Source organism: Ambystoma mexicanum, chromosome 3q (genome assembly GCF_040938575.1).
Source record: "Ambystoma mexicanum isolate Mex_15411 chromosome 3q, UKY_AmexF1_1, whole genome shotgun sequence".
Taxonomy (NCBI): Eukaryota; Metazoa; Chordata; class Amphibia; order Caudata; family Ambystomatidae; genus Ambystoma; species Ambystoma mexicanum.
This window is the reverse complement of record NC_090926.1, coordinates 1,050,573,826-1,050,597,312: the sequence shown is the minus strand read 5'-3', so window position 1 is coordinate 1,050,597,312 and position 23,487 is coordinate 1,050,573,826. Positions and strand designations below refer to the sequence as shown.

The following is a 23,487-nucleotide window of genomic DNA, read 5'->3' as shown; positions in this document are numbered from 1 at the left end:
GCTCATCTTCTCCTCCCACAGTGTGAGGGAAAGGGGCTCTGTGGTGCCTCCTCCGGTGGTCATGCCTGTGTTGGGAGAGGAGGCCCCACACCGTAGGTTAGTCCACCGTTTCTGGCAGTCTTCGGCATCCTGTGGGCCATATCTACTGCCATCACCTTCTGCTTTAATGATTGCCAGATGGCAGTCTTCCGCTGCCCAGATGTTTTCCTCTGCCTGCTTCCATATAGTTTCTTGCAGTGGCCCACCATATCGTCATTGAGGACTTGTAGCTCCCCTACACTAAATTTTAGCTTCCCAAGCCGGTGTTCGTGCAGCCTTCCCCCTGGTCCACTCTTGTGACATGATTCCTGTGACTTTTGCGTCCGAATGGCTACAGGAAGTGTCTAATTCAGGTTGGATTCTGTTTTTCAAGATGGCCACTGCCATACTTCCCATTCAAGCGATGATGCTATTTCCGCCAGCGCTAATTGCGCAGTCCCTATTACAGCCGACTGGCCAGCAATAACAGTAATTCTGCTGGGTTTCGGGGGTTTAATTACGGAGTGCCCTGTTTTGGCGCTAATTCCGCCAGGCGGAATTACTGTTACCGTCGGAGTGGTGTGCGCATTCATGACACGTTGTGATCTGGCGCTATTTCCTCTCCATGCCACAGCAGTAACGCTAATTCGGCTCAGCAGAATTAACGCTGCGATAATGCCCAACTCCCAAAGATAAGGCCCAAAGTGTCTTAATCCCAAGTGAATACCCAAAATGTTCAACACTCCAATACAATATTCCTACAGTAGCAAATCATATATACATGCAAGTAAAACAGTCAAAACTAACTAATGTCGTAATCTTACAATGACAAATTCCATAGATATGGGAGGGAGGGAATAAGGGAAAAGAATGACAGTCTTACAGGTCATAAACAGTAAGGATGTGAAATTAAAAATTGTACTCGGCCTGACGACCTTTCAGATAGTGCAAGAGCTAAGACATAGATAAGGAAAGGAGGGAGAGAGTGGGTAGGAAATAGAAACAGACAGGCAGCTACCGTACTAGGCCTGATGACATTTCTGGTAGAGCTGGAGAAAACCAAAAGGGGAGGGAGAGGGGTGCAGAAAGGGAGGGGAGGAACAAGACAAGCGACTATCGTACTAGGCCTGATGGCATTTCAGATAGTGCTGCAGGGGGGTGGGCAAGTAAGGGGAAGGGGGAGGAGACAGATGCAATTAAAGAGGAGAGGCTTAGCAGATAGATATAAAATACCTACAATTAGGACAAATAGGCAAACTAAGTCAACTACAGACTGTATTATTTAAGCAACACAGATTTAATGTACCCTCGGAAGATAATGCTTGACCCATTGGGCCTCTTTATGCAGTAGCGAATTCTGTACATTGGAGGAACCCATCAAAAAAGGTCATCCATTGTATGATTATGTGTTACAAAATGTTGAACCAGAGGATTCTTGCACTTACTTCTGCTCAGCAATTTGAAGTCGAACCTCTCTGCGGGTCTGCACCACATACAAAAGCTCACATGGGCATTTGATGTAGTAGACCACTGCCTCTAAATAAGCAAACACTTGCAAAAATTATGCCATTGGGACAGGAACTGTAGGTGTGGAGTACAGTAACTGAACAACAAAAAAAGGGACCAACCCCTGAATGAATATGCACAGCAAATATAGAGGATCAATTAATATAATAAAAAGTCTTCCCAGATTCAAGAAAGGCAGTCGGGGACAGAGTTTCAGGTTAATCAAGTATGGTACAGTAGATTGCTTTCTAGCATTATGCGAGGTGGACTTTCTGCATGTAAAACTAGACTGATCATTTAGAATCATGGTTGGCAGTAAAAGAAGTATCCTACGGCAAGCACTTGAGTTAGGATTTTATTATCCATGTTAAGCATTCACTGCGGTCTATAAGACTGACAAACTTCATTCACAGTCTTTACCCAGCTTGGTGGGAACACTAATTTGGGCATCATTATAAGAGGAAAGGAGAGAGCCTGCTCAGAGAGATTCTAAATACACATCTACTAGTAGAGGGCCTAGTAATTATGAAAACGCCTTATAATATTCAGTCGAAAAGGCTGCCAGAGCGTGGTGACTTACCCAACTGAAAATCTCAGTTTCGATCATTTCAGATGTTTAGATGGCACTATCAAGCCAAGCATATTGTTCATCAGTAAAACAAACAAGTTCAGCCCTATTTAGATACACATGTAAAGAATGCTCATAGGCGCCAGGTTAGTCAGAATATGGAATTAATAGCAGTCTGTAAGTCATTTGCCGCAAGGGTAGAAAATGCATTCAGTCATACAAGGGCCCTTTTTAGGGTTAACCAACCAGGATAACTTCCTACCAAGTTAGTCAGGCACAGCATATGTTCTAAACATCACCCTACATGTACAAAATCTGACTTCACGCTCCACCAAATCCCTGAATCTGGTCAGCTCGGAAAGTCATTTCTGTAAGGAGTTTGCAGTGTTTGCACCAGCATGTATTTCCTAAAGGCACTTTCTATAATGTTCACAGTCTGCTAGCTTCTTGTCAATTATTTTAAGCAGCCCATACTCCTTTGATGCACATATAACTCGGACATAAAGCTTGGCTTGCATTCTTCCAATACAGAAGCAATGCTAGAAAACTATCAAACATTGGAGCAAATCAACAAGGATATTTCATCTTTAATAGTGCACTTGAGTGTTAAATTAGCTTGAGCATCTATTTTAAAGTGCCAGGTGTGGGCTCAGGAGGTTTGATGTGGAAACATATGTCAAGTATGATAGCGGAGTTATCTGATACAGTCGTGGATGAAGTTATACATGCCTTCACCATTTTCGTAACAGTAAGCGCACATGTAATACATGGAATGTGGGTTCTCTAAAGAAGAGTAAGGAGAATGTTACTTACCCCCGGGTGGAAGGTGGGCGCATATGAATCCATGAAAGATACCAAAACTGGAGAACATGAGTTACAGCTAAGCAACATACTCCGTCTCCAGCATTGGATCTTTCATGGATTTGGATGGTTTGAATACAACACATAGCAGAAGTCAACATTAACAGGAGGTCAGAGGAGAAACACATTTTGATAACAAAGTAGAGCCTCCAGAATTCTCAACTTACTGCAACAGGCATTGTAGCATTGCTTGCTCCACTCTTGCTTCATCGCGGATCCGTCCTTCCAGGCAGTAGTGCTTCACAAAGGTGTGTGGAGCTGCCCTGCAAATGTCCAGCAGCGGAATGCCGGCCCACATGACCACTGAAGCCCCCATCGTCTCGTTGAGTGGGCTTTTACGGCTCCCTGCAGCACATATGCATGAGCCTTAGCAATGGTAGCCTCTGTCCAATTGACGATGCCATGTCTGGAAATGGCTCCTCCCTTATTGGGGGGCCAAAATGCCACCAGTTGCTGTTAAGATTTTCTGAAGCATTTACTTGTGTCGATAAAACTTGATGACCCTTCAAAGGTCTAATGTGTGCAGTGCTCTCGCTGCTGCCGGCGATGGGTTAGAGAAGTACGCTGGCAGTATTATCTCTGAATGCATTTGGAACTCAGCAGGCACTTTCGTGATAGAGTGCAGGTTAGTCCTTCACAACACTGTGTCCTTGGTGAAGCGCAGATATGGTTCCTTGACAGGCAAAGTTTGTGCACATAGGCTCAAATGGTGGTTTCCTAAGGACGGCCAATACAACGTTACGGCTCCATTGAAGGGCAAGTTTTGCTTTGTGTGGATACATGCGGAACAGGCCCTTCATACGTGTTTAATTATCCTTGCATCATAGAGTGTAGACCTGTCCTTGCCCCTGTTATATCCAGAAATTGCAGCTAGGTGAACTTTTATCAATGAATGCGAGAGACCTTCCTTCGCCAACTTGAGTCTGTAAGGCAGTAGATCTTGTGGTAAAATTCCCACTGCTTTTTGATGTTTCCTGTGCACACCAAGCACAGAACCATCTCTACTCATAGGACTTATTTGTAGGTGCTGCTATGGCTGCAATCTGGATGTCCCTGTAGAGGTATAAATATGTCAGAAAATGTAATTAATAGCAGTGTGTAAATCGTTTGCCGCCAGGGTAGCCAATGCATTCAGTCATAACATCCTACCAAGTTACTCAGGCACATGCACATCGCCAAATTCTATGTGATCAGGAGCCATGCACTGAGGTTCAGCAAGCCTGGGTCGTGATGGAGGACCTGCCCCTGGCACTGCAAAAGGAGATTTGGTGCTGGACCTCCCTCATATGGGGGGATGCCTGTGTTAGATGCAGAAGGTCTGAATAGCAGGCCTGTCTGGGCCAGCCCAGGGCTATGAGGATGATCTTGCCGTGGTACATTGCCACCATCGACAGCACCTTGCGTATTACCGGGAACGGAGGGAACGCGTACACAAACATGTTGTCCCACGACAGCATGAAGGCGTCTCCCAGGGAGTTTGCTTGGTAGTTTCGGCTGGCAGAATTTGGCCATTTCTGTTTTCCTCTACGGCTAACAGGTCTATAAGTGGGGATCCCCACTGTTTGAATACTCTTGTTATTTACTTTTCTGCCAACTGCCATTCGTGGCATTGGCTTGTAGCTCTTTGTCCGATGAGCGAGTCTGCTGTCTCGTTCTGCTTGCTGGGCAGGTGAAAGGCTTGCAGTGATATTGGATTCTGGATCACCCAATGCCACAGCCCTTATGCTTGAGAGTGTTCGAGAGCAAGTTCCTCCTTGCTTGCGTATATTATACATGGTAGTGGTGTTGTCAGTTAACACCTTTATCACATGGCCTTTTAGTACCGGGTGAAAAGAGCGTAAAGCCAGGAAATACAGCTCTGAGCTCCAGCACGGTTATATGCACTGGTTCTTCTTCTTTGTTCCACTGCCTTTAACAGAGAGGTTTCCTACATGCGCTCACCATCCTTTTAGGTATGCGTCTGTCACTAGGGTTTGCTGGTACCCCCTTTCATGTAACGGCATGCCGTGGATCGTTTCACAAGCTGGTCCATGACCTCTAGTTTGTCATTCAACGTATCAGGTGTTTGTACCCATCAATCCATGAGAAATTCTTGCAGTGGCCTCATGTGGAGGCGGCGGTAAGCGATGAGGGGAATGCACAATGTCATTTTGCTGAGCAGCTTCATGTATTGTATTGTCTGACTAAAAGAAACCTTCCTGGTTTGAAGAACACAAGGCGATGCAGGAAGGATTCTGCTCTGCCCTGTGATGGGCAGGCCCAGCCTTTGTTGGTGTTGAAATGTGCCCCCAGGAAAACTAAGCCGTTGGAAGGCTGCAAGCATGACTTCTTATAGTTTATGGAAAAGCCCAGACATCTGTGCATGGCTGTGGTTTGTTGTGGCTGTGGTTTGTTGAATTGCCCATAACGCTTCTTGCTTTGTTTTTCCTCTCACCAGCCAAGCGTTGAGGTATGGATAAGAATGCAATCATTTCCTCCTTAGGTATACCCTCTCTAGGGCCAGGCACTTTGTGAATGTCCTTGGCAACGATATTAGTCCAAAACTAAGGACTATGAACTGATAATGTGCCTACCCCACCATGAACCTGAAAAACCACATGTGCTCTTTGTGGTTTGTCACGTGGAAGTAGACGTCTTTGAGGTCTAGAGAAGCCAGGATGTTGCCTTTTTGCACTGCTTTGATGATGTCTGCCAGAGTTATCATTTTGAATTTTTGGGCCTTTATTGAGTTGTTGAGACTCCAAAGGTCTACAATGAGTCACCATGTCTTGTCGGATTTCCTTACCATAAACCTTTTGAACTGTCTGCTTTTTGAGCATTTCGATGATTTCCTGTCTGAGGACACTGATATGTGCTTGCTGAAGCTCATCCGGATGGAATAGAGGCAGAGAGTCCTTGAAGTCTACTGTATGTCCTTTTTGTATGATATTTAAATCCATTTGTCTGAGGTGATTGTGTTTTTTTGATGAAGACAGTGTATAAGGCCTCCTACTTGCTGTGGTGGATACAGGGAGGCCAGCTTTGCCGAGAATCAGGTTTGTTTTTGTTGCCTGCCTTTGTGAAGGGGTGCCAATATGCTGTCTTGCCTGTGGATTGTAGTCCTTGATCTTGTTTGTATAATCCTCACTGGTATTGCCGCTCTCCTTTGGTTGTGGAGGCTGTACACCCTGCTGAACCCCGAAAGGGGTGTTTTGTTTGTAATGAGGTGAGTGATTTTGCTGTGTCGTACACACTTTAATTGCCTTTATGGCCACATCAATCTTAGGCCCAAAGAGTTGAACAACATGGCCACTACTTTATTATGTACCTCCAATCAAAAATCAGTATATTTTAACTAGGCCTGCCGTCTTAAGACTGTGCCATTCCCAATCTGTTTGAAGCCATCTCTGCAATGTCGACCGTCACATTGATGGCATGGTTAGAGGCCTCCTCGCCTACATGGACGGTTGCACGTGCTTCCTTGTGCTTGTCCCCTGGTAGATGGTCTTGTATTGGTGCTATTCGATTCCACTTTTCACGATCGTACCTGTTAATCATCGCCAGAGAATTGGCACCTTTTATGATGGTAGCCTCCACTGCCAATATCTTCTTTCCAAAGGCATCCATCTACCTGTTGTCGTTGTCAGGGGGTACAGAGCACTTGTTACCATGCAAGCTGGAAATTGTCCCAGCCGCAGCTGACACTACCAGTTCCGGGGTCGGCTGTGCTGTAAGACATTTTGGAGAATTGTCGGGCGCTCTATATTTATTTTCTAATCTTCCTTTGAGAGCTGGCTCAGAGAAAGTTCTTATCAGCGGGAGTAACCCCTCCTACCAAAGGTGGTCCAGGATGGGTATCGATATTACAGACTTATGCTTTTTCTGCAGTTAAGTCGAATAGAAAGCAATCTTCTTTTAATCAGATGACACTAGCCCAAACGCAACACAGGCTTTTAGGATCATGGTACGGAGCAAGCTCATCTTATCCTGTGGTGATGGCTCGGATGGTTCCCTCAGACTTGGACCATCTGCATCCTATGCCCAGTGGTCTTGTGGTGGTGGTGGAGAGTGTGTTCACATGCCCATCCATATCCGTGGTCTGTGGTGAGGTGTAAGGGCGTGGTATTGCTATCGGATGCCACCCCATAGATGGTCCTGGTGCTGGAGAGCCCTTTCTTCTGGATGACCTTGACTGTCATCCCGGGGGGTCTAGCCGGGACTGGGACCTTACCCGAGAGGATATATCGCGTTTGTGTGCAGAGGTTGATCTTCCACCATGGGAGCCCTCTTGAGAGGTTGCCTTCATCCCTTGTTCTAGTTGGCATTGCCTTTACCAGTCAAGTGCTTACCTTATGGACTCACTTACCGCATCCTTAGCTCTTGGCAGCCTCTCTTCCAGTTGACTCACTAGTGACTGCAGTTATGCTAGTACTTTTCACTCCTAGAAAAACGTGTGAACAGGCACGTTATAAATGACTTATCATATCATATCATATCATATCATATCATACTTGTGAGGACAGCAGCATCTAAGCATTAGGCTCTCTAGGCTGTGAGGCCGTAGACCATGACCTTCGAGGTGGGAGTAGTGATTTCCTTGGAGGAGGTGATCTTGGTGGTCGTGGAGGGTCTGAAAAGTTATCAGAGAACACCGGGGAGAACCTCTCCTCAAACTTGGAATCGATGTGATGTTCCAATATTTGTTCATGAAAAATGGATGATACCGGAGACAGGGACGGGCTTTTCTCCCATTGAGGGATTGATGTCAACGGAATCTTAATTACTGTTGGTTGCTGAGTCGATTTTTACAACCCTTCTGAAGCTCCTGACCACTGTGTAGGCTGGGGTCTAACTATTTCTGGTTTCCTCACTGTTTCTTGTGGTCCAGTGATGAAACCGTTGACGGCGGGCGTGCAGGCTTTACTGAAGGTTTGTCTTCTGTTGATGGTGTAATTTTTGGCTTTACCTCTGGTTTTTCTGCCTTCTTGGCCGCTCCCGTGGATGGTGTCTTGGGCTTGATGGCCTCGTCGGCAGTGTAGCTGATTGCAGGTTCAACTGCTGTTTTGGTGCTTGTGGCTTTGCCGATGGGATAGGCGTTGACGGTTTCGGCACTGGTTTCGTCTACAGAGTAGGTGACGATGGTCTCATCGACGGCTTTGTCATCAGAGTCATTGTCGTCATCAACGGCATTTTTATCATTGTCGACAGCTTTGGTGTTGATGGTCTCGTCGTCGAGAGGGTTGTCTACGATTTGGGCGGAACAGTGTGTGTCGATGGTGTCATGGACAGAGGCCTCTCTTTCATCGATAGTGGCCTCGTGCCTGGTGACGAAGGCTTAGACTTCGACAGAAAATTACTTTCTAATGCAGGGCCACCTGTTGCCCCCCTGCTGACGATATCATCAACGAGTGAGCGGTTTTGGCTGGCAAATTCAGCTTCACCGTTTTGAGGCCTTTAGAACCAGAAGGCTGTCTTTCCTTTGATCTACCCCTCTTGTGCGGTTAACATCTCTCTGACCCTTTAATGGTTAGTTCAGGTTAAGATGGAGGTTATTTTTACCTCATTTAGCCAGCATATGGCAGTCTCTCTGTGTTTTGGCACTAAAAGTGCAGCAAATATCACATTCCTCAGGTATATGATTTGGGAATAAACAATATATGCACTTTGAGTGCTTGTCCCCCTCAAATATATTTTTAAACCCACAGGTGGTGTAGGATTTAGATTGCATTGTCACCTTCCCCACTTATCTGTATGAGAGAAGTAGGCAAACAAAATCCTTTGGTTGAAGTTATTGAAGATCTTTCCAATTAACAGTTTTCTCACTGGGGAAAGAGGTTATAGGAGTCTTGAGCACAGCATGCGGTTAGAATCTGAAGAGGGCCTCCTGGATGGAGCCTGATGCCCAAAATCCTATTGGTTGGGGCTTAATGCATCCAAAAAGACACCTATGGGCTACTAAAATGTAAGGTAACCTTTTTATACATAAAATGTAATAATAAGGTTACCCAGGATTCCCAGCCTGACGATGGGGGATATTCAAAGCATGTGAATCAATGAAAGATCCAATGCTGGAGAAAATGATAACCTGCTTGGGACCAATGAGCTTCAGCTAAACATCCTGCAAACGAAGATAGGACTTTGCATATAATATACACTAGTGACATTGAGATGTCCTCTGTTGCTTAAAGAGGATCTGTCAAAGTAGTCATAAAAGGCGATGTTAAAATCATTCCCAACCAGTATTGTGCAACCCACAAAGTCAGTGCATTTACCAAAAAGGTAGGTAACGAGGCTAGGATCATTGTGATTGGGGGGCATACAAATTTGCAATAGCAATTGTAATCCCTAAGAGAGAGCCATAGAAAATTACATACTGCTCTTCTGCATCTCGATAGCAGAGCAAATATACATAGGAGTATGCTCCAAGACTGACCAATCTTCATGTGTGCAATTATCACATATGATTTGATCACTATTCAGGATTGCATTTTTGTTAAAGCTAAATAAATTAGTTATTCTTCTGGAACTGTTAAGCTTTTGCTTGGATATTTTGCCTCAAATCATTTAAGCACACAGTATGCCTATTAAGGTGTGTCCTGGCAGTGCCACAAACCTTACATTTGGGCATCTCCTGAAAGTAGTTTTCACTCAACACAAGATTGCGGAATGCATGGATAAAGTGCCTCCCCCAAAAAATACATTTGAAGTAACTTAAATATACCCGAGACAGCAGTACAATTATTTTAGTGGGAATGTGAATTACATGCGTCATATTAACTCCTTCTTTCTGTTAATTGTGAGTGTTATGAGAAACATGAAGGTGTCTCACCCGCTGGTTCCTGGGGATCGGTTATCCCGGTGGCCAGGACACAGCCATCACTATTGGATTCAGTTTCTGGGGGTGAACCAGTGGGGGAGATTCACCTGGATGAGGGGTCCTCAGCGAGTGGAAGTGGGACAGCGAACGGTAAGACGCTGTATCCCTTCCCTTATGACACCTTTCCCCATCCTGCCCGGTAGGATACTCAAATTCTACCCCCACCTTTTCCGACACAAACACTTTCTGACAGTGTGAACGACAACGGACAAAAACCCTAGCCGTTTACCTGACATGTTCCAACACAAGGGGCAGGCAGAGTCAAGGCAAATACTGACAACTACACACACCTGACTACTCTTTCACTTCCCCACTGGCATAAAAGGCAGAGCACACAAACACACTCTGAGCAAGGCCGAGCACACGAAGAAGCAGCCATTCCAAGACGGCAGTTCAAATGGAGGAGAAAGGCGGCGAGACCTGAAAGGACGTTAAGGAAGGGGTTGCCCTGGCCCTTTTCAACCAAGATCCGTGAAGCCTCCAATGAAAGATACTCAAGTCTGGGAATCACAGCGGACACGTAGTGCAACGGATGTCAGCGGTACGTAGCCCCATCCCGCACTGATTGCCAGGGTCGGGAGGCGTGGTGGCCATTGAGGTACCGTCCTTGACTGCAGCAGAAAAAGGGACAGAACGAGTTCAACACAGCCGTGAGTCTGAAGCACCTGATAATAGACCGGCTTGTGTTAGTTGCCTCAAGGTTGCAGTAGCAGCGGTAAGGAGATAAAGTAGACAGAGGTTGTTTGTGAAAGAATAGACTAGGTACCGGAGTCAGAGTGGTCCAGCGGCACGCAGCCGCTCAGTCGAAGGTCTCTGGCTGGTACTCCTTTCCTAAACAAAGAGACTATATTGAATATTAAAGATAAAGGAAACTATAAGTACTATGCGGCCATAGGTCATACAAAGGTCAATTCAAATCCTTTGTACAATCGAAAGTCCTTGACACATTGCAGACATTTTGTTGTTACAAATTGGCGTTTGCGCCCGGTTGAGGGTAACGCTGTGCAAACTGTGATAGTAAAAAGCCTGCACTTGCCGTCAGCTAACAGAATGACCCAGCAAGACGGGATTGCCCATCGGATGTCTCTGTTTGAATCGGCAAGAAGTGCTCTGGCTGGTCTGAACCCGAATGATGGAGACTAACGATTGAGAGGAGGATCAGAGCCCGGAGCCCGGCTGAAGGGGATCTAAGGGTAACATATATTCACCCCATGTAAAGATTACCCGATAGGAACATATATATATATATATATATATATATATATATATATATATATATATATATATATATATATATATATATATATATATATCAGGCCTTCTGAAGCAAGAGACTTTGCATGAGAAGAGACTTATGCACAGAAGGCTCTGATACTGGAAGAGGAACTGTAACCTCATGCTGGGGAAGCCCAGGAGTGTGCTGTGCATGTGAGTCCCGCCTTGTACTGTTCTAAACACGTGGGGAAGAGGGACCGTGGCCATAACATCCTGACTTATCATTTTGTGAACACTTCTTTCTTTTCTTGTGAACATTATCCCACACTTGTTTGTAACATAGGGGTAAGGATTGGCAATAGGTTTCTTTAGTAAAGGCCTTCTTATTTGACTAGATGTATTATTATTTTTATTTGATTGTTGTAGCGTGCTCCCATCTTAGAGTTAGGTTTAGCTTAGGCGTTTATCTCACCCCTTTTAAAGTTTAATAAACACCCTTGAACTGTGATCACTTTCGTCTATCATACTTTGATGCCATGCCTTCCTTACATTGTATACTCATGTTCAGGCCCTTTTTTCTTAAAGTCCTATATAGACTTGTCTCAGTACTGCCTAAAAGCCCCTGACATCCTCCTCATGGGACACAAGGCCCTCGTATGCAAGAAAAATGCACATTATCTAAGGGGACATTTTATATCTGAGAATTGTCAAATACATGCCGGTCCAGCACATTCACACAATATGTTTGGATGGAATCTAAAATGACCAAAGAGGCAGAAGCTTAAAAACCATCCAGTCACCTATTGCTGAAAACAATTCCCAAATGACTGGATGAGCTGCTAAACTACTGCTGCCATATGTACAAATGACAGAACCTCAGCCCTGACAAATGGAGATATTCTAGGATCATGTGATCCTATGACTGATCCAGTTCAACAAGTGATAGACATTTGGACCTTACCTGACTGCGTAGGTCATTCTATCTGGCCTCATACACCTCATCATGCACAGTTTCTGTAGGCTTGTTTTATTCTTCCATTCTTTGGGGAATTTCTCATTTTCAGGAGCTTCAGCCTCCACAAATTTTTTCCAACGTTTTGCTGAGCCTTCCATATCATTGTCCAAATTTTTGAATTCTTCCATGTCACACAGGGCCTAAAATCAAAGAGGGATGAGAAAACATGATTTATTCTCCACCATTGATCTTTTTTACCTTTAAGTCAAATAATGTCAGCTTTTATATGATTTGCTTGCTCACTTGAGGCTCCTCTCCAACCAATCAAAGAGACTTCTTTACCACATTCATGAATAGATAGCTGATGAGTTAGGCACTCACCTTGGGCAGAGGGACAGCCTATACTTTACAAGTTCAAACCTTGGATGATCTGATCCGACACGCTTGTACATTGCCTTTGGTCCTGCACTTTTGCATTCCACCTTGCAAATGACCAAAATTCAGTAGCGAGATCCCGTGCATGCTAACATGCAAGCATACATGTCCCAACCTAGGGACTCAAAAATGTGTTCCTCTGTGTTGCATACCATGTGCTGAACCTAGCTTGAATACCATGGAGATCGTTTTGCTCATGTGCATAAATTGCCTGAAGGGGGCAGCATACGTTTGCACTTATGCGCAAACAGAACCCATTTGGCCAATTTTCGTCATCTGCACAGCAGAGTGCAAATGAGAAGTGTAAATAGACAGTAAAAGCTTCTTTACACTTCTTTTTTGCACTCTGCAGTGCAAATAGAGAAAATACCTTCTGTCATGTGTGCATGACAAGCAGCGTTTACAATGATTTGCTGGTGCAAAAAGCAGATGACTTCCAAAGGAAATCATTGTTTTGGAAGGCAGAAATGTAATTCCTGTTTCACCCCGGCCCTCTGCTTTCAAAAACAATGAAAATCCCACAAACCGTGATTAGAGGCGTTAAGATGAGCCCTCATATGTTTCAACTGAGTTAATACCAAACTAGTACACTCAGGTGAACACCTCCTGCTACCTGTTGCTTAGTTAAAATACCACCTCAATATAACAGAATTTGAATAGTGTCAAGTAAGGAACATTTACCATCCTGTACTACTAGTTCTCCAGTAAGGGGAGCATGATCAAATTCATATGCATGTGTGGCCACTTAAGGAATACATAGAAAATTCAGCAACTATGGACATGCTGAGCCCTACTGCATTGGCCCGTCTGACCTCATCATTCTGTATTTTCAGGCTCCTCGGCCTAATAATCAAAGGTATGAAACTAGAAGTGTGCACACTTTAATGTGAAAGCAAATCTGCAGCTGTCGCAAAATCAGTGAACATGACAGCTCTTTAAGCTCATGTCACTCATGAGCAGGTTTGGTCTACGATGTCTCATCGTTTTCCTAAACTGGATTCCATAGAAGTAGGTTCTGTTTGACCAGGTTTATGAACTCCTCATATAGTTATTTGCAGCAAATTAGAGTTGCATGCTGATTTGACATAAGCATAGCACTTTTGCATCCTTACATTCAACATTGTATTTAGAAGAACTGCACAGAGGTTTTTGAAACCTTGAATACTTTCTAATCATTTTGAGCATATGATTTGCCTGATGAGCTCCAGGCAACTTTAAAACTGAATATAAACATTTTCTACAAATATTAATCATGTATTGTAATGTTTATTTATTGAGTGATTTGGAGGTTTGCAAGTCAGGGTTATTCAGGAATGGAAGCATGATAATGTGGTCTGTTGTTTAAATAGTACATTTGAAACAGGTGTCCAATCTCAGCTCTCCTCCGCCAGCAGCTTAATTATTTGGAACTGGTCAAATCACACACTGCTCCTTCTTTTCTTTAACTGTCCAAATGGGAATCACCGAATAGGGATTCAGCTTAGTGTGTTTCATCTATAGCACTGATCTCTGACATGAGGGTAGCCTTTAAAGGTTTGAATCCTGTGGCAAGTTCATTTTAGCCTTTCAGCCTTACTAAGTCAATAAATCAAGTAGCATAAAATGGCGACATAACAACTGTAAGGCAAGACTTCCAGACAACCATACAAGAAAAACAATCCGTTAAGGAAAAAAGCTTGGTGCTCCTCTTTACAAGGAAAAAAAGGTTCATTTTTTATCCAAAAAGGAAAAAGGTGACAGAAGGTCCTGTAGAATCAAACTGCTGCAGAGCTCTAAATTAGTTCAAAGCTAACATGGAGTTATAAGGAGGTTCATCGTCATTATGATGCACACAATATACAGTGTTTATCCCCTACCCTCATTGGTTACCACCTATATACAGACTACCAGTCCGATATAGTCCCTCAACCAATTGGCCACATCTAAATCTACCCCTGCCCTTCAAACCACTACGTTCCTTTGGCACCAACTCTGTGTGTAAAGCGTTTTGCTAAACAGAGAGTAGGTGGTCATTCACTTTCCTCTGCGGGCACCCTCCCCGGACCTTCTCCCGGGCCTCTCGAGGACAATACTAATCAGCCAAATTCTGATGAATTTAGGCATTCTGTTTTATGGGTGTCTGGCAGTTCAAATGGGATGGCCATTATTCTGGGGTGTGCTAGTGATCTAAATCTGGGCCAGGTCTTTTGGCAGCCCGATACCACTAACTCGGCTTCCATGAGTTTGTCCTTTGGGACAAACTCATGGAAGCCGAGCCCTGCCCGTGCTCAGCTCTTCACATTCCTTTCTAGTTTCGATGGCCTACAGATCTATACAATTACATTTTCGAAAGCATCTGTGTTCGATTTCACTGCTCGGACTTGGGATGGCAAGGTGCTTCAAACTCTTTACCACACTATGCTGCTACTTTGAACAGGGTCTGCAACAAACCAGGCCTCACTTCCAATATGCAGTGGTTCAGTATTTCTTGAATCTGAGACCAGAGTCTATGTTTTCCACCTGGTACACTATATTTTAACTACTGTACCTCAATAGCACTCATGCCCTCTATCTGGGCCATCCTATATTTTCATAACTGTTACAAAGCAACTATATTTACTGCTCCCACTTTACGATTTCCACCCCTTGCAGCCGTGCACATTCACTTTCTCGTGCACTAATATATCACCGTAATCCTAAATCTTTTGGAAGGACATGGGAGCTGGACATGAATCCCGGGAGCTGGACGTGTACCCCAACACAGCATCCATTATTACAGCACGTAAGACTGTGTGGAATCCGACATTCATCACTATATAAGAACACAAATTATTATTACTGCTCCCCAGCACATCAAACGCAATCCGGCACTCTCTTGCCCTGTCTCGTTCTCTCACACTATGCACTCTCTGTTTTGGTTTTTCTTTTTCTCTCTCACTCTAGGTCTCTTTCCCTTTCATTTCAGGTGAGTCACAGTGTCAGATGCATGTTTGCTAGAGCCACCAGAGCTGCTGCTGACAGTTTTGCCACCAGATGAAAATAAACAGATATCCCTTGTTGTGGATGGGACTGTGTCTCTTCTGCAAAAGCAGATATTGAAAAAAGGGAAACTGTATATTTGTACTAACATTGTAAACTGCACCTTTTAAAAATGTATGTTGTTAATTTCTAATTATCAATACTAGCATGTATTTTAGTATTAACAAGAAAGTTACACATTTTATACTGGGCAAAGCACATTATCAAACACTTAAATATCTATATGTATTAGTAGTAGAGTGGGATACCTTTAACCAAGCGTTAAAAGTTACAGGTGATCATGCCCCTTTATCACACCCTGAACCGGAAAGGAATGACCCCCAAACATGTTAATATACATTTTAAACACATTTGATAAGACCCGTGCTGTTGTATATACCTTTTGACAGATTTAACTAAATCCTACACATTTAATTGAACCCCAATAAATGTGATGACCCCGATACATAAATGTTATATACATTCAATATAAATTTGATTAGAATCCCAATGAATTTGATATAAAGATTGACACAGATTTAACGGAACACCACATTGAATTGAACCCCAATAAATTTGATGACCCCCAATAAATGTTATATACATTTTCTAAAAATTCAATATAAATGTAATAAGAATCCCAATGACTTCTATACAAAAGATAATATAAATGTAATGACCCTAAACATTTTATATACATGTTATATAAATTTGATAATAGCCCCGTTGAAGTTTATAAGCAATTATATATAGATTAAACTGACCCCTATAAAATGTAATTGAACAGACAATAAATCTGATGACCCAATACATTTGATATTGATTTTATATAAATTCTATATAATTTTGATAAGAATGCCAATAAACTGTATATAAAATGTGTTACAAAGTGACTTCCAGGCTTCTTAGGATAATTTCTAGGGTGTATTAGCAAGTACTTAAGTTACAGTTACAAGAAAATATAAACATACGTGGGCAGTTCATAACACTGGCTCCCATCACCAAGGCTGGGGAGCTCTAACTGCCTCAGCGTGGAACCCTTGGATAAACATTCTAACATTCACAAGGCAACACTCCACATGACATCACCAGCTCACAGCATCCACAGGCAGTCTCTATATAACACATCTCCTTCCCAATACATACACACAGGCACTATATAACACATCTCATTCCTCTGCTGAGTCACACTACACCCACACAGACACGTCAAGAACAACACAACACACCTCCCCTCTCTACAAATGTCAAACACATGTCAACACACAGGGGAAGGAAAGTCATGCATATACCTTGCTCCTTCACACGACAACAACTGATCTTCAATGCACACTGACGACACCGAAGATTTGCATATAGATATGGGGCTGCTCAAACTTCTCTGCAAAGAACAAGACCAAGTTGGAGCCATATGCTCTTACCCTCACACAAAGGGAGAAAACACCTTCCACCAACTAACACTCCTCTTCCATGCACATCAAGTGATGCTAAAATCACAAATCTCCCTTTTAGTGGGAACTAATATTCTAAATAGATTTGCCACTCTGCACACACAAAATTCACATTAGTATGACGAGGAAACTGGTGCATCTTTTTATAGAGAGATGCAAACTCACAAAAAAAAACTTCAATGTTATACTTGGAGGCGCTACCTCCCTCACTTATGTTGCACACTCACCACTCTCACACTATAACCTCGAGGCGCTACCTCCCGGACCTCTGTGACACTCACACCACACTCAACCGTATCCCAGAGGCGCTACCTCCCAATAACCATTGTGGAACTCACCCACACTCACTTCATAGTAGGAAGAAAATCCTCAAAAGATTATTCTAGTCCATTCATACATAGGCTCTTCCTTCATGCCATTTGCAGGCCTACTTCAATCACCTCACTTGTTATTTTTTAACAAGGCATAGTTATATCCAACATTAACCATACATCTCTAATAGGTCTTATAACTGTTATTTGCTAAAAGTCCATGGGTGCGCTGCAACCTTAACCTGCAAATCCTCAAGCTTGTTATGTCTAGCTCACAACTCCCTGCATACTCTGCATACTCTCCACATCTCTTTGATACCATATTTCAATGCAACTTGCACTAAACCTCATTGAATATATATCCAAGCATCCTTAACAAAACTTTACTTTACCGTAAGGATCCCGTTGTGTAACTTCAATTGTACGATTCCTGAGGTGAACTTTCCATCCCTTTTCATCTTTAAACGTAACCTGATCTCAAACACCACAGTTCAGAAAACATTCTCCAATACTTCTACTTCTTCATACAACTGTAGCATTAACACAGACAGCTCACCCTTCCATGTCTCTCCTACTCACTAATGTCGACTCTGTGTTACTTTTAAAATTGTGCCTCCTGAATCTTAAAGCATTTTCCTTTCTTTGTGGCTTCTACCATAATGCACGCTATTCTGAATGCGATCCCAGAGGCTTCTGGATGCGCTTTCCTTCCTTTGTGACCCTCCGCTCCTCTCAATATATTCACCAGCACCATTGAGAAGCTTTTACTATAACGCACTCTCGTCTGAATGCTATCTCACAGTCTTCCGGATCACGCTGATACGTTTATGTCCTTTACTCGAAAGGCATTCTACTTTCCACTTCCTTTCATTACACTGTGTATTATCAGCTCAAACAGTGACTGAGCTCCTGGAACTAGCGTAGAATCCCTTTCTCATGCGCCTACACAGAAGCTCACTGCTTAACTCCGGTGGTTCAACTTCTTACAAATTAAAGATGCCACACTCTTCAAACAATAGCGCAGACTAACCTTGGAACCCAGCATTCCAATCCTTCATCATCTCCCATCTCACAGAATCTGACATCACCAATGTCAGTACAGCAGCCGAGGACTGCAGAGATCCAGCTGTCCAACCGTCGTAATGGGCATCAAATGAAACTCTGCAGTTTCATTTGAGCTTCATATGTAAACGCCCATTCCTTTACCATTGCCGCAACATACATGTGTCACAAAATCACTGCAGCCTTCTTCTTCATTACCTCAAAATTTCAATGCAATCTCTTACTGTCGACATACTCCGACCAGCACGCCATACCCCGGGGACACGTTTCTTCCAGAAACAGTCCCAGCTGCTCATGGACTCAGTCATCTTCTCTTGTCCACGTCTCTTCCCTCTCTCAGCATATGGGCTCTCTGCACTTAAGAACCTTCACTTCACTTTGTTTGCATTTAAGCTTATGAGATAATATTCCCCATCTTCACTAATGGGACAGTATCCCTTCTTCAATTCAAGATCCCAACTCCCTTACTGAGGAGACTTCTTCACCTTAAGGGCCTGAGTAGACTTCTTCACCTTAATGGCGTAGCTCCATTCTTAAGCTTCCCTTCATCTCATGGCCCTGCTTCTCTCTTCAGCCCCTGGACACAGCTCCCCCTCCACCTTATGGGCAGCTGATCCCTCCCGTTTAGGGACTTTCATCTTCCCCCTTGGTGTCTTCGGCAATGGGTCTTACTTGTCTTGGGGGCAGTGTTGTCCTTTATTTTGTCCTTCTTTTTCTTGCACCCCTCGCAGCAGGCTTCTTCAGTTTTCTCCAGTTCCTTACACGCAGGTTCTCCTTTTTAAGACCAACTCGTCGCCATTTTTACAAAGTGGCTTCCATGATTCTTAGGGTAAGTTTTAGGGTTTATTAGCAAGTACTTAATAAGTGGACATGACATTACACTGGCTCCCATCACCCAGGCTGGGGAGCTCTAACTGCCTCTGTGTGGAACCCTTGGGTAAACATTCTAACATTCACAAGGCAACACTCCACATGACATCACATGCTCACAGCATACACAGGCAGTCACTATATAACAAAATGTGATATTAATTTAACTGAATGTCATTTAAATGTGTTGACCCCAAGTATATTTTATATACATTGTATATAAAGCCGATATAAAATTGATAAGAATCCAAATGAATTTGATATAAGAAATACAATTCTGAGAGCGCTCCTATCAGTTTGCAATTGACCTATAAAATTAAAAAGTGCACCACATTTAATACACAGCATTGCTAACATCTGACACATTTTATAGTGATAACATAGCTTTTTGTTCACTGGTCACCACGATTAGGATGTTGTACGTATTTATGCAGATTTGATAGAACAGCTCACAGCTATATTTATTATTTATGTATTTCACAACAGATCAATACTCTTTATAGTAGCGATACATAACTTTCATAGCTGTTGTTATATATTATACACATATATTTGAATTTTGAAATATTTATATTTTGCGCTGAATCTGGGGGATTGAACAAAATCTACAAATTCCAAGGTGGAGCCGGTAGACTGTAATCAGAATTAACTATCCCAATGCACCTAGCCTTATTTAAACAGATATGTTTTATGGGATTTACGCAATCGTATAAACGCTGACCTACTCTGTAGTTCCCATGGCAGGGAGTTCATTAGTCTGGACCATAAATTGCAAAACGCAATCTCCTCTAAAAACACAACGGAAGGGTGTAACCGTCAAAAACAGCTTGATAGATGACTGAAGTGATCAGCTTGTTTGATACCACCTCAATTTCTCTGCAAGGTAGTGGGGTGCAAGGCTATGAAGACATCTGAATACCAGAAATAATATCTTAAAATCGTTTGGCCTCATTACGAGGTTGGAGGTAGCCATGGCGCTATTAGCAGCCATAGCTATTAGCGCCATGGCTGCCCCCAAAATGGTTCCGACTGCGGTCTGGTGGATGGAGCAATTACCGGTCCATTCCGAGGTCGGCGGGACCGGTAATTCCCCATTCACCAGAGCCATTCCCCATTCCCATTTGAGCCCCCATAGCGCTCAATGGGAAGGGGGAAGGTGGCAATAACGGTACCGCAAACTGCGGTACCGTTATTGACCCTGATATCCCTTTGTGGGTCCCATCCTTAACGCCTGGTAAAACCAGGCATTAAGGAAGAACCCGCAAAGGGAACTCATAGTAGGGCGGTAAGGGATTACCAGCACCAGTGCCCTTACTGGTGCCGGTAATCCCTTACCGCCCACCTCGTAATGAGGCCCAATGTGTTCCCTCACAGGCAGCAAATGTAAGGCTCTGCGCATAGATTAAATCATAGTTGATTTAGAGACTTTAAAAATCAGCTGAATGGCAGCTTTCTGTGCTGTCTGGAGTCTGCTCAGGTGTCTCTCTGCATTGATTGTTTGCTAACAAGCTCTTTCCATAGTCCAAATGGTGCTCCCACTACCATGGCATGATCTTTTTGAGGTATAAAGGGAAGAGCCAGGCACAGAAGACGTAGAGTATGAAAGACAGACTGAATCTTTGCTCCAACCTGATTACCTCTCCCAAGGTTTGCTTGCCAGCTACATCCCAAGTTTTTGACTTTGGCGGTGCAAGTGATACTCGAACTCATAAAACAACGTGAAGGAAGACACTCAGAAGCCTCTATGAGTACGTGGTTGGGTCCAAACACTGCCACTTCAGTTGAATTAGCATTTAGTTGCAGTCAGTTCGGGGACATCGAGAAGCCGACTTCCTCCAGACAGAGAGAGGCCTTCTTTCTGAAATGACACGTCAGCGTAACCAACTTGCATAAAAATTTATTTAGGAATGGAAACATAAATCATATTTCCTAAAAATGTTAATTAACGGGTTCATGAACAAAAGGGGTGAAAGCGAAAGGCTCTGAGGCAGACTACAGTTCACTGGTAGAGTATTTGGTAAAGGCCCACTGTACTTTATTTGTTGGTAACCGTTAGCCAAGAAAGAACTGAACCATAGTAGGCCCTGCTCTGAAATTCGTCATACTCCACTTAGGTCACAGAGCAATGTATCAAAGGCGGCCGATAAATCTAACATCACAAGGAGGGAGAGATTGCCATTGTCTGACCACTCAAGTAAGTCACACCAGACTGCCAATAGTGGTGTTTCTGTTCCATGCCTCGGGGGTTTTCAAGAGTGACTGTTTCTCTAGAATATGTGTGATTACTGAGAAAATAAAATCTCAAATGCAAAAATGCAGATTTCTTTTTTTCGAACATTTCCACACAATGATATGCAGGGTGAGACCCCTGTGCTTCCCCCAATACTCCACTTATATTTTTCATAACCCTAAACTACCCTCCCCCACACATATCACTGCAGTGAAATGTGCCCCTCAAAATTCAGCATTTTTGCATTCAACAATTTATGCCACTCAGTAATTGACTAATACCTTTCTCTACATGTTCTTGAAATTCTTTAGTCACTATTTTCTTCAGGATCTTTCCTGGCCTGGCAAGGTCTGCAACTGGGCAATCATTTTGAAGATCATAAGGGTTAAGATTATGTTTTTTTAAGAAGGAGGGACACTATAGAGAGTTTCAGTTCGGATAAGACTGGTCCTTGTGACCATTATTGGTTTATGAAATGAGTCATGAAATGCCCAATACAACAGCATGACGTTGTGCTGCACAAGTAGGGAGGATGAAGGGAGGATGAGGGAGGATGAAAAGTGATAGCTGTTAATAAATGAGTGGGTTTAACGGTATTTAGAGTATAACAACATTGGCTGTATGCTCTTGTAATAAGTGTTGTAATAAGTGTATATAGATGGTACATAAACAACAAAACATGCAGACTTTAAGTTATACAGTGTGGGGTCCACTTAAAAAAAAAATATTCAAGCTACATTGGACGTTTGCACGAGACAGCACAATTGATGCCCCACGAAGGGCATATGGGCACAATCTCATAATCCTTAACAGGGCATTAACATAGCTTTTAAAAGATGGCTTTGGATTGTAGGATGGAACACTTAGACAGCAGTCGGACTGCCACATATCGTTAACAACGAGCTGGACCCTTTGAAGAGCAACTTCTTATCCGCGCTTAAGGCATGAACAGTGTTGTAGTACATGTATGAAAACATGTTGTACATGTAAATATGATTGAAGCCCCTTTACGGGACAGGGCTGCAAGACTTGACCAGCGTATGAGCCATGATCAAACCCTCCTGTGAGAATAGACTAGACAATAATCCTTAAAATAGACAGAGGCCCTGCTGTGTGTTCATCTATAGTTATTTTAAACCTTTGAAAACAGTTGCTCTATAGACATGGCGAGATCGTATTTTTAATATCCAAACTTTCTTTAATTTCTCATTAGGCGTTGTAATCTGCGATATGGAGATAGCTTGCAGGGTTGTGCCTGTGATGAAAACAAGCCTTTTGAAGCCTTTGACCACTGTGCATGATGCAGCATTGACACACGTGTACAGACACGGCTTGATAGCTGCCCATCTTACTGGACATAGCTGAAAGGCACAAGCACTTCATCTCTACTGAACAGCTCTAATATAGGTCATGGTAAGGGAATGTTCCTTAAAATAGCCGGAGACCATGCCTCATGTTATTAGTGTAATGTTATTTTAAACATTTAAAGACAACAGTTTTATAGACAAGTTGAGAGCGTGTTTTAAATCCAACTGGCACGATTCACCTCCTTCACTCTCATTCCCACAACTTGGGGCTTAATTTAGGGTTTATTCACTATTGGACTTTCCTTCTGAACCTTATGAGACAATGCTGTGGTGATTTGGGAGCGCTGAATCCTTGGTATCCATGTCACTACCTTTCCAGATCCATTCCAGGTTTTTCCCAGCTAATATGCTGCTTCTTTAATCAAAAGACTATGCTTCCCAGAATGGAGGGCCTACTGCTTCATCTTCACCTTTACAGGAAAAGGTTGGGTGGAGGATAAGCAGCACCTGTAGATGGCAGGTGCTAGCAAGCAACACACCTGAGGTGTGTGCTTGTTAGCCAGCATTAAAAGCCTCAGTCTGCTTCAGTCCAGCGCTGGTCATTGATGTAGTGTTTCTGTTTGTTACTGCTCCTTGTTCTTGGTTCTTAGCTTAGTGTCTACTTCCGGGTTTCTTATTTCTTGGTCCCTGTTCCCTGGATTTCCAATTTAGTGTGCTTAATAGTATTTTCTATTTCCTGGATTCCTTTTATGTCTCCCTCTGTTTTGCAGTCAGCACTTTCCTGTGCTTTCCATTTCCTGTGCAACCCAGTTTGTCTGTGTTCTTTATTCCTTTGCCTTTGCCCT

The 23,487-nt window shown here is 43.2% G+C and overlaps 1 protein-coding gene across 1 annotated transcript in view; it reads right to left on the bottom strand.

Annotated features, from left to right (window-relative positions):
• Positions 1–23,487, bottom strand: part of DNAH17 (dynein axonemal heavy chain 17) — an 8,024,690-nt gene that overhangs the window by 885,795 nt on the left and 7,115,408 nt on the right. Inside the window, exon 70 of the mRNA XM_069655242.1 lies at positions 11,986–12,179. Coding sequence (XP_069511343.1) covers positions 11,986–12,179 — 194 coding nt within the window. The remainder of the gene's footprint in view (positions 1–11,985; positions 12,180–23,487) is intronic.